This window comes from Mandrillus leucophaeus, unplaced genomic scaffold, assembly GCF_000951045.1.
Source record: "Mandrillus leucophaeus isolate KB7577 unplaced genomic scaffold, Mleu.le_1.0 Scaffold221, whole genome shotgun sequence".
NCBI lineage: Eukaryota > Metazoa > Chordata > Mammalia > Primates > Cercopithecidae > Mandrillus > Mandrillus leucophaeus.
This window is the reverse complement of record NW_012102266.1, coordinates 2,057,634-2,070,120: the sequence shown is the minus strand read 5'-3', so window position 1 is coordinate 2,070,120 and position 12,487 is coordinate 2,057,634. Positions and strand designations below refer to the sequence as shown.

Here is a 12,487-nt window from a genome sequence, read left to right as displayed (position 1 = left end):
GGAGTACAAATGAGCCAACAATGGCATAGAAAGGAGTGAATGGATTACTGTCTTTTGAAGAGAAAGGATATGTTCACATTTCTAGTCTATTCTTGAAGAACGTATTTCTGAACTATTAAATTGAACCACATAAAATTGCCATTTTGTAGGTGAAACATGGCCAAATAACAGCAAATTCATATGCTTCAATGTGATATATGAATTACCTTGTTTCCTTAAATGTTTGTAGGACTCCAGTAGACTGATGCTCTATAATTTTTTGTCGTATTTCCCATCCTCAACCCCAAGTGTTTATTCTGTGAACCAGGAAGGCAATTAATGCAAAATAAAACCCTAGAGTATTTAAAAGAGAAAGACTGTATGAATTATCCTGTTTAGTATTCCTAGATAATGCAAAAAGGCAGATGTTTGAATTTAGTGTAACTCTAAACGTTTTGTCCCTGAATTTTATTCAATGTTCACGCACAAAAATACCCAAATTTTATCTACTACAAGTAAGTAGCAAAAACAAAAGGTACTAAACAGAGCTACATTTTTTAAAACTCCAAATTTAAATACAAATAGAAAAAGAATTCATGTCAGCTAAAGACCAAATTATTGCTTATTAACTAACGCATGTGCCCAGTGGATTTGGTTTATGTGTCTGGGCTTATATCACACTTTACTTTCCTGCAAGATTTTCTATAACTTAGCCAGAGTAGTTTCTGGGGCAAATGGGACATTCATGGGAATGACAAAATAGTGCAGAAAATATCATTAGCAGTTCATTATGAGAAAGACAAATTCATCGTGATTGTGTCAGTGTTCACAGTAAGAAAATGGCAACAAAGCTACCAAAGGTACCTGAGACATTTCCTCCTGGGAGTGTCTTGCAGTGGTCATTTCCTTCTATGTCATTATTCTCTGTAAACCCCTCATCAATTTTTGATCTTCTATGTAAGGCACCAAAAGGATGTGGATTCTCAAACTTCTTTAGGAGCAAGTTGAAGATAAACTAAATGTTGTTGCTCAACTCTCAAGGCTAGAGTCAAATTTGGTTCCAGGTAATTTCATATTACAGTGCTCATGCTGTACCAGTAATAGATGCCAGATGAAACTGAATACGCATGTTAAGTTTTAAAGGATGCCTTGAGGCAAATACTTTTCTTACTCCATGCAGCTAATTTCTGATTGGCAAAGAACAGCATTAAGATCAGTCACAATATTTCCTTGTTTACTTATTCCTTGGATAAAAAATTTAAGCACATAAATTCTTAAACCATGTATTAAATTAATCTCTAAGAGTCTTGGAAACATTTCTGTGCTTGTTTTAGCAGTGTATCAGAGAGAGTTCATGTTAAATACTTGTTAAATCTATCCACTTCTCCACTGAATAAAGTATACATCATTTTAAGAGATAAGGTTTAGATTATTTTTGAAGATGCCTTTTGGCCTGGGGTATGCCCACTATTACCTTAAATTAAAAACTTGAGTTCGGGAAATTTCTACCTTAAAGAAGTAAGATTCTCTAAAAGAACGTTTCACTTCCTCATGGATACTTTAAGGGGGCATTAGCATGAAGTGAAGAAATTCTTTGAAGTTTCCAGAAAGATGGGTCCCAGGAAGTTTAGAATTTATGCAGAAGTAAATGACTTTATGTCCATTTGAACGTAACTTCAAATCATAATCATCAGTTGAACACACGTTGACTTTGCTTCACAGATTTGCCAGCATTCCTTTATTTTCCTGTGTGTCTGGCTCTCTGTCTGTTACTTTAATACAGGTTCCCACAGGCAAAGCTCCCAGCCCCTCCCACAAATACAACAGGGGTTGTGGTCTCATAAAATTTTCAGCCAGAAAATTACCCCAAAATAAGCTTTATTGCAAGAAAAGTGTCATATTTGATACATAGACCTACAAAAACAAACAAAACCAAAAACCATAAGCTTTTCCTCACAAACTCTTGATTACAAATTTACACTGTTCCTTTTATTTTTTAGTTTAAAAAAAAAACAATAAAACCTCAAAACACTGGGTATGACTGGTTACTCGTCTTTGGTCAGCACAGGTTTGAGAGGAACAACCGGGAGTCTGCGTGTGCTTTGGCCATTTCACATATGAGGTTTGGTCACTGGTCCAGGGGAACAGGTTCTTGGGTTGAGAAGAATAATGGATACGTACTCTTAATAGCACGTCCTGGTACAATACCTTTTTAAATGACTAAAGCAAACTAAACATCAATTCATTGTACAAACATCTTTCATACACAATAGGCTATAAAACGAGGCATATGGTGTATAACTACAGTATTAATGAAAATTCTAAAAAAAAAAATGGGTTTAAAACAACAACAACAACAACATATATTCCTTGGCTGCACTGCATGATTTGTTTGCACATATGGCAATCCTGAAATAACTTGAACATAATAAATGCACCATTGTCTAAGACAGCACGAAACACTACAGAACGCCAGGTGTTCCCTTTCAAAGGAACGGCGGTTCTTCAGCTGCCTACAGTACCATGAGTACGCAGCGCACCCTGGGTAAGAATGAGGTGTTGTGGGTAGCACATGTGGTTCCTTGAGGTTATGAGAAGGAAATACAGTACGGTTTGGCCTGCAATGCTAATGGTCTCACAAGCAGTCAAGGTATTTTGCTACAGTGGTTGTGCTTCATCTTCTGTTGCCTGGTGTGTCTGGTGATGTGAAATGTTGTCACAAATGAGCTGCTTTGGCTTCGATCTATGTTATAAAGGATCTAATGACATTCATGTCTTTTAAATTATTGATTACACTGCCCATTCAGCTCTGTGTGGCTTTCTTTAAAATCATCAGGTGTGTATCAGCTGGATGACTGGCAGAAAACCAAAGGAAACATCTCTTGTATCTATTGGATTTTTAAAAAGCACCTCTAAAAGAAATAGCTCAAATTTATAAATCTAAAGAAAAACAAGTGAGTTTCCCTTTTTGTTTACATAGTTTGTTCATTTCTCCATATATTACTGCATTAAAAATAAATAAACATCTATATTTTTTTAATTAGCAACTATAGCAAAATACCCAAAGTGTTACAGACTGCTAACAGGAAAAAAAAAAAAGCTCCACATTATTTTTGTGCATTTAGTGCCATATGCTGATATCTTGAACATTTAGGTTTCTTTTAATATATTTTAAAATGAAGTTACATAAAAAATACAGTAACCACGGTTGCCTTAGTGCTCAAATCTTTGGCCATACCAGAGTCTAAATTATCCCTCCCTGTGAGGGTCAACATTCAAAGTCTAAGTCAGGGAGGAAAGAAACAGAGTTATTATTATTTTTCCTCTTTAAAATTAGTCCTTGACTTTTCAAATGCTTCTTGCAGACTGGCTGTGCTAGGATTTGAGCCTGGGCCCAAGTCTGTGAAGGGTTAATAGAGCTGAATCTGCAGCCTCATTCTGAGAGCCTCCCCAAGCTCCCCTAGGAGGTAGTCATCCTCATTGCTCTCTTCCAGTTTCTTAAGCTCCTTCTTCTTATAGAGAGGGACGCTAGTGATTTCCAGTGTGTACGTGCCGGGCATGAGCTTCTTCTTGGCCGTGTGCAAGTAGCTGAGCCCATTTCTTTGGTGGATGCGGAAGACGCCATCATCATTCCCTTGAGAGATGACATAACGGATGTGGTTGTTGAGGGGCTGGATGGCGGGCCTTAGCTCCAGGATGTGCTCCTTAGAGCCGAGGTGGGAGAGGTTGAACTTCATGTTGACGGGGCTGTCCATGTCGACACTCTCTAGGCTGATCTGTTCAACCTGGAGGAAGAACAGGAAATGATTTCGGACAAGCTTCTACAGCACAAGCAGAGGACTAGAAAGAGATCAGCTGCAGGGGTTTTGGTCACAAGGACAGACTGTGGCTTCCCACTCCTGCTTTCTGCACTCTCCTTACCAGCAGTGGCTGTGAAAGAGGCTATTGTACATTTTTGTCAGTTGGAAGAAAAGGCCAATTCCATCGAGAATGCCCTGTAAATCTTTATGACTTCTCACTCAGCCTTAACGAGGTAATTAAAGTTACAGGACTGGGCCTACAGAGTGTTCACATTTCAAGATTTTTTGATGAGTTTATTAAATATTGTGCTAATTAATAATTTTTATAAAAGAAAATTTAGGTAATGATTTTTCTTTTTTTTCTGAAGTCAAAATGAGAAGTACTGCTGTTGGGCATCAGCAGGGACTGTGCCCAGGGGAATCTTCTGGCTGAAGGCTGGGCTTTGATTTGTAAGGTAAGTGAATGATGAGTGAGTTTACTGGGAGCTATCAGAGGTACACAGAGTGAGTGATCTGCAGAGTTCTCAGGGCTCCAGTTCGAACCAGCATCTTTGGTAAAAGCCAGTGGGGCAGGGCCCAGATAAACCAAGTTTGACTTTTGCTCAGAGGGTTGGGAGGGGTACAAATGATATTTAAGTAAGATAGGATAAAAACCACAGTGCTTTGATTGGGTACCTGCTAAGTAAGAGCTTGGCAATGGTGACCCAGAAGTGCCCATCAGTGTTCAGGCAGGATTATATCCTAGTACCCCAATGGGAAAGTTTATAAGCAGAACTTCTGGATTTGTAGTTTGGGAACTTGATGAATATCTCAACTGTCAAACTTAAACATCAGTTGGGTATCTTAGTCTACTTAAGGTAAATGTAACACTGACTTATTTATTATTATAAAATGGCATCATAAACTTTTTGGCTAGAGAAGTCAGGTCATATAGACAAAGTTTCTGAGGCCCATAAAACTGAAGCAAGTTGTCCAATTCACACAGCCAGCTAGTTGTTGATTAGGTTTTTTGGTGGGGTAATTTCTCAGTCATATTAACTGCAAAGAGTGGTGAGTGATGACCTCATGCTGTCTCAGATCTTTGGGAAAATCATCAAGACCTCTAGATACGAGATATTCATCATTGACAGGAACTGAACACGTGGGTTATATATGTCAGGCATTGTTCCAGGCAGTTCACGTGTTTCAATTCAATTAACCCTTCCATCAGTCTTCAGAGGTAAGTATTAGTCCCATTTTACAGGTGAAAAAACTGAGGCTGAGAGAAGTTAAATAAACACACCCTATGTAACAGAGGTAATAGATAGGGAGGGCCAGGGAATTATGTCCAAAACCAGGTAGTTTGCAGCCCACCCCTTTAAACACTGCCAAAATGCCATTAGGGAAAGGAAATATCAGCGGCAGGCAATTTCCAACTTCAGTTCCTTACAGAATACAAGTGATTTGGAAGACAAAAGTTTTTAATGCAGGAACAGCTGTCTTATAAATAAATCAAAGAATATGAGACCTACTTGGTTTTCCTAGTGAAAATTAAAATCAGTCTTGTATGCTATGCATTTATAAAACAGAACTGAACAAATTAAAAATAATTTCATTTTTTGAATCATGCAAAAATAGCTCTTTCCTAGATGGACATACCCTCCCGCATAAATCAAAAACGACAACAAAAGAAAATGCTCTGAAACTGTGAATCTTAAAAAGTTTTTTCTCCCAAGCTTTGTGTTTTGATCTAATAATTCAATCATTTTAATGTACTTGTCTTTTCCATACTGGGTCCATTAATTTATCCATTAAATTCAAGGTATGATTAACTTGAATGAGGCTGAAAACGACATGAACTGCACTGTTTACATGACTCCATATGGATAAAATTTTGTGGCAACACAAAGTGGGATGTACTCACAGCAGTGGGATCAGGTTCATGAATACTTCTCTTCTGCCTGCTGTCTTTCTTAGAATAGCCATTGATTTTGCACTCGTAGCATGCTTCTGGGGACAGAGCATTTTCCTCATCGACCTCTGTATCCAGTGACAGGTACTGCCCCTTGTTAAATCCCATTCCTGAGACACAGTGGCTATTTGCAAAAAGCAAAGTATTGTTAGATTTTATCACTGACTTTGACCATAGTTTTCCAGTGGTAGAGCAGATTCTTCAGAAACATGAAACCAAAAGAGCAAACTCTAAACTCATAAACATAAAACCCTAATACGCTTTGCAACTCTTTTTCTTTTAGAGACAAGGTCTTGCTCTGTTCCCCAAGCTGGAGTACAGTGGCACGATCTTGCTCACTGCAGCCTCGAACTTCTGGGCTCAAGAGCTCCTCCTGCCTCAGCCTCCAAATTAGCAGGGACAATAGGCACACACCACTACATCCAGCTACTTTTTTTTAATTTTAATGTTTTGTTGAGATAGGGTCTTGCTATGTTGCCCTGGCTGGTCTCCAACTTCTGCCTTCAAGCGGTCCTCTTACCTCAGACTCCCAAAGTACAGGGATTACAGGGATTAGCCACCATCCCCTATAATTCTTTAACACACAATAGATGAAATTTTCCCTTATTTTGACACAGCAAAATTCTCCTGAGGGTGAGCCCCGTGCTTCCCCAATTTTCAGTCCTAATTAGACTGAAGTACTGAGCATAATTAACTCCAGAAGGTAAAAGCAAGGTATGAATTTCCAAAGAGAACACTAAGAGAGGTTCCATTGTTTCAGGGGCCTGAAGCCTGTATTTGCTGCTTGTAACAAAGCTCCCTGCTTTAAAAACTGAGATTTCTGAACTTGTATTTTGGTTAGTGAGTCAATGAATTGGCTCTAAATGACCTTTGTCTAGACCAAGCCTTTTGTTTTAAGTATTGTCATACACTATTGTTGGACAGACTTGACCCAATCCTTTTAGTCCCTGCCTTGCACAATGCTCCTTTCAAAGAAGGCAACCTGGACTGACCTCTAAATGCCCATCTTCTTTGTCACTGAGCACCACGGCCTTCCTGGAAGGATGCAAATGGCCAGCACCTAGGCCAAAGCCCTTGGAACTTGAGACTGTGTGCCTAGTTGGAGGGAAGCCTGTCTTGTGGGCCGGGCCTGTGCTGAGTGGCACCACATCAAACTAGGCACCATCCTCTCTCTGTGCAACAGAAAATCCACCTGAGCAAAGAAAGGGACAAACTCCTTCCTCAGTGATCACTGTGCTAGCACCTTCCAGAAATTGTAGAAGAACCTGTGGCAAGGCCATTTCCACTTCTACCTCACAGCCCAGGTATCCATGGCAACATGTGAGCCGGATTTTTAAACGTCTGCTTGTCTCTGGCCTTGGGTCAGATTGAATCAATTCACGCCCTTAATAACAGGAGCAAAGAGTGATATTTACATACAAATTCAAGTTTTATGCTCATCGCAAAGGAAGTAATCCTATCCCCTGAGCACAGTCCATGTGTGCTTTCTTGGTGTTTATCTGCATACCCTAAGAGCTCTAATCAATGGTTCTGCGGCTTGGTTTTTAGACACTGTACTCTCCCCTGCAGTGGTGGGTGGCCTGTCTCAGATCTTTGGGAAAATCATCAAGACCTCTAGATACGAGATATTCATCATTGACAGGAACTGAACACGTGGGTTATATATGTCAGGCATTGTTCCAGGCAGTTCACGTGTTTCAATTCAATTAACCCTTCCATCAGCCTTCAGAGGTAAGTATTAGTTCCATTTTACAGGTGAAAAAACTGAGGCTGAGAGAAGTTAAATAAACACACCCTATGTAACAGAGGTAATAGATAGGGAGGGCCAGGGAATTATGTCCAAAACCAGGTAGTTTGCAGCCCACCCCTTTAAACACTGCCAAAATGCCATTAGGGAAAGGAAATATCAGCGGCAGGCAATTTCCAACTTCAGTTCCTTACAGAATACAAGTGATTTGGAAGACAAAAGTTTTTAATGCAGGAACAGCTGTCTTATAAATAAATCAAAGAATATGAGACCTACTTGGTTTTCCTAGTGAAAATTAAAATCAGTCTTGTATGCTATGCATTTATAAAACAGAACTGAACAAATTGAAAATAATTTCATTTTTTGAATCATGCAAAAATAGCTCTTTCCTAGATGGACATACCCTCCCGCATAAATCAAAAATGACAACAAAAGAAAATGCTCTGAAACTGTGAATCTTAAAAAGTTTTTTCTCCCAAGCTTTGTGTTTTGATCTAATAATTCAATCATTTTAATGTACTTGTCTTTTCCATACTGGGTCCATTAATTTATCCATTAAATTCAAGGTATGATTAACTTGAATGAGGCTGAAAACGACATGAACTGCACTGTTTACATGACTCCATATGGATAAAATTTTGTGGCAACACAAAGTGGGATGTACTCACAGCAGTGGGATCAGGTTCATGAATACTTCTCTTCTGCCTGCTGTCTTTCTTAGAATAGCCATTGATTTTGCACTCGTAGCATGCTTCTGGGGACAGAGCATTTTCCTCATCGACCTCTGTATCCAGTGACAGGTACTGCCCCTTGTTAAATCCCATTCCTGAGACACAGTGGCTATTTGCAAAAAGCAAAGTATTGTTAGATTTTATCACTGACTTTGACCATAGTTTTCCAGTGGTAGAGCAGATTCTTCAGAAACACGAAACCAAAAGAGCAAACTCTAAACTCATAAACATAAAACCCTAATACGCTTTGCAACTCTTTTTCTTTTAGAGACAAGGTCTTGCTCTGTTCCCCAAGCTGGAGTACAGTGGCACGATCTTGCTCACTGCAGCCTCGAACTTCTGGGCTCAAGAGCTCCTCCTGCCTCAGCCTCCAAATTAGCAGGGACAATAGGCACACACCACTACATCCAGCTACTTTTTTTTAATTTTAATGTTTTGTTGAGATAGGGTCTTGCTATGTTGCCCTGGCTGGTCTCCAACTTCTGCCTTCAAGCGGTCCTCTTACCTCAGACTCCCAAAGTACAGGGATTACAGGGATTAGCCACCATCCCCTATAATTCTTTAACACACAATAGATGAAATTTTCCCTTATTTTGACACAGCAAAATTCTCCTGAGGGTGAGCCCCGTGCTTCCCCAATTTTCAGTCCTAATTAGACTGAAGTACTGAGCATAATTAACTCCAGAAGGTAAAAGCAAGGTATGAATTTCCAAAGAGAACACTAAGAGAGGTTCCATTGTTTCAGGGGCCTGAAGCCTGTATTTGCTGCTTGTAACAAAGCTCCCTGCTTTAAAAACTGAGATTTCTGAACTTGTATTTTGGTTAGTGAGTCAATGAATTGGCTCTAAATGACCTTTGTCTAGACCAAGCCTTTTGTTTTAAGTATTGTCATACACTATTGTTGGACAGACTTGACCCAATCCTTTTAGTCCCTGCCTTGCACAATGCTCCTTTCAAAGAAGGCAACCTGGACTGACCTCTAAATGCCCATCTTCTTTGTCACTGAGCACCACGGCCTTCCTGGAAGGATGCAAATGGCCAGCACCTAGGCCAAAGCCCTTGGAACTTGAGACTGTGTGCCTAGTTGGAGGGAAGCCTGTCTTGTGGGCCGGGCCTGTGCTGAGTGGCACCACATCAAACTAGGCACCATCCTCTCTCTGTGCAACAGAAAATCCACCTGAGCAAAGAAAGGGACAAACTCCTTCCTCAGTGATCACTGTGCTAGCACCTTCCAGAAATTGTAGAAGAACCTGTGGCAAGGCCATTTCCACTTCTACCTCACAGCCCAGGTATCCATGGGAACATGTGAGCCGGATTTTTAAACGTCTGCTTGTCTCTGGCCTTGGGTCAGATTGAATCAATTCACGCCCTTAATAACAGGAGCAAAGAGTGATATTTACATACAAATTCAAGTTTTATGCTCATCGCAAAGGAAGTAATCCTATCCCCTGAGCACAGTCCGTGTGTGCTTTCTTGGTGTTTATCTGCATACCCTAAGAGCTCTAATCAATGGTTCTGCGGCTTGGTTTTTAGACACTGTACTCTCCCCTGCAGTGGTGGGTGGCCTGAACTCACTCAGGAACCATGTGTTCCTCTGGTTGGTGAGGCTGAAGGCCGCCTTACCCTTGTCCCACTCGGTAGTACCCAGGGGGGCAGCCACAGAGGTAGCCCCCCTCCGTGTTGGAGCAGCCGTAATTGCAGGGGTTCTTGGAGGATGAGCACTCATTCACGTCGTGGCAGGCACTGGAGAACTGGTCGAAGGAGAAACCTGAGGGGCAGGCGCACTTGTAACTCCCCAGGGTATTGTAGCAGGAAGCAGAGCCACAGGCATTGGGATTGGAGCATTCATTCTCATCTAGTGAAACGAAGAAAGAAACTCTTACACGGGGAAGCCGGCAAGAGCAAAATGTGAACAAGTCTGGAGTCTCAAGTGCCTGTGATTTTATGGCAGAAATAACTCTAACACGGTATTTTATTTTATTCTGACGACTGATTTGCAAAGCATATTAATGAAAATAATTCCCCTAAATTGTGGCTTTAAAAAACCCTTGCTTTGCTCTTTTCTGTTTGTACTGTTTCTAAATATGTCTGCAGCCCTTGGGGACAGATATTTGCAGTTTGCCTAGTGAATAACTCTTCTATTCTCTTAACAGAAGGTTACTTCAAAAGCCTATATTTTAGGCAAATCCTTAGAGATAGAGAGAAAATGAGTTGCCAGGGCCTGTCGGTGGGGGAGAAATGGGAAATGACCGCTCTTGGATACCGTGTGTCTTTTGGAGGTGATGAGAATGTTCTGAAACGGGTAGTATCGATGACTGCGTACCTTTGTGAGAATCTACAAACCCATTTACCTGTACACTTTAAAAGGGAGAAGTTTATGATATATCAATTTTTAAAAATCCCGGTAAGTATTTGTATCCATTCCCCCAGCAATTCCCCAAACCTTCATTATATAGGAGGAGAAAGCATTAAAAAAAATGCATAAACCCTAAATGAAAACAATGGAAATCAACACTATTTAATTAAATCAATTGAACTAACAACTAGTTCAGTTTAAAATGCTTGAGAACCCACTGGGTGCAGACTGTGCCTTCTGAGGCAGGTTTGCATCCAGCTATCAGCCAGCACATAGCTTTTACTCACTTAATGACTAACATTATACTATAAATACCTGGTAGCAGGATAATTATAGGTTATACTTTCAGTTGCTATTATCATTTTTACAAAATCAAAGTCTGATTATGCTTTCAACTTCGGAGATTATAATTTTGCCTTAACTGTCTGGTTGATATACAGCACGCGGCCTGACTTCTTTGGGCTTTTTTTATAATCCAAATTTCACCCTGGGAACAAATCACATCTGTTCCATGGAATTCTTTCAGTTCTTGTGACTCCATGTGGAGCAAAGAGTGTCTGTTTACCTAATATGTGACAAGCATATATTTCAGCCCACATAGGGAAACAGGCCCATGTGCAAGTAGGCGTGCGCGGAGGACACAGGACCTAGTGGGGAAGCGACGGATCTGCAGCAGCTCAGTGAGATCTGGAGGATACACACGGGCTCTCAGTGAAGAGGCCTCCCAGACAGGAAATTAAACTTCGTTAAGTATAGGACAGAAGTTACTCAAAGGGTAGATGTTATTAGGTACATTTTTGTATCATGATTCTGATAGTCTCAGAATTAAAGGAGACCACTAAATGTAGGTTTCTTAATCACTGAATATAAAAGATGCTGATTATCTAATATGTGAAAATTCTTAGCCTTTATGGCAGGGGAAGAATGCAGATACAATAAATAAATTCTCAGTAACTTGGCTACATATGATGTAACTGTAACTGCTATTTTATTTCTATATACAAGAGACTTGGAATTCTGCCACAAAGGCTCATCTGCTTTTATAATTAGATCTGACATTCCTATGCAGTGTTTCTCTCCTAACAGGGAATCTAAATTAGATTACAATTTAATAAAATGATCGTGCTATGAATATACCATTAGACATTGTGTTAGGAAGAAAAATTACCAGGCAAAAATAATTAACTGAATAAATTACATTTAAACATATCACTTACAAGAATATTTAAAAATATGTAACATTTTTGCAAGCACCATGATATCTCATATTTATATTCTATAAATGTGTATCATGATTAAAATTTATAGACTTAAATAAATATATTCCTGTCTGACACATAGTTTGAACTGATTCAAGCCTAAAACATGTGTGAATTATTGTGAACAGGCTATAGAAGCAACTGGAAGTTACTAATACTAAAACACAAAGTCTTCATATTTGAAGACATAATTTTTCTTCATATGCAAATGTTAATATTTACATATTTCCAATTCTGAATAATTGTATTGGAATAACTCTAATGCTTATATATAGTTGACAATGTTCCCTACATCTGTACACTCTATCTACCAGAATGTTGTGAATTATCTGTGACAACTGGCAGGAAACTCCCTCAAGTGTTAGTTTGAATTGAAAGCTTTTTTCAGCATTAACACTTTCAAAGAACTTTCATTCTTCTCCAACTGGTGGTAAGTTTAGTAACATAATAGGTTTACAATTGTGCTGGTTTAAACTATCTGATGCATTGACTAACAGTGTTGACCACTGACAAGCAGCCCTGAGGAAATCTGTCTGAAATGCTTCCTTCTGTATTCCCCCATCAATCACATGAATGGCTGAAGATATTCACACAAGTAGTGACAGATAAAAAATGTTTGTGGCTTTTTAATTTGCGTTTTGTACTAATTCTTTTTCTTTTGCTA

General features: G+C 39.5%; 1 protein-coding gene across 1 annotated transcript in view; it reads right to left on the bottom strand.

Moving 5' to 3' along the window:
• Positions 1 to 1,840: 1,840 nt before the first annotated feature.
• The window catches only part of FBN2 (fibrillin 2), a 285,975-nt gene continuing 275,328 nt past the window's right edge, over positions 1,841 to 12,487 (bottom strand). The window contains exons 63-65 of the mRNA XM_011981192.1: positions 9,832 to 10,063; positions 8,146 to 8,317; positions 1,841 to 3,764 (exon numbers count right to left, since the gene is read on the bottom strand). Of these exons, the coding sequence (XP_011836582.1) occupies positions 3,390 to 3,764; positions 8,146 to 8,317; positions 9,832 to 10,063 (779 nt within the window). The 3' untranslated portion in view covers positions 1,841 to 3,389. The remainder of the gene's footprint in view (positions 3,765 to 8,145; positions 8,318 to 9,831; positions 10,064 to 12,487) is intronic.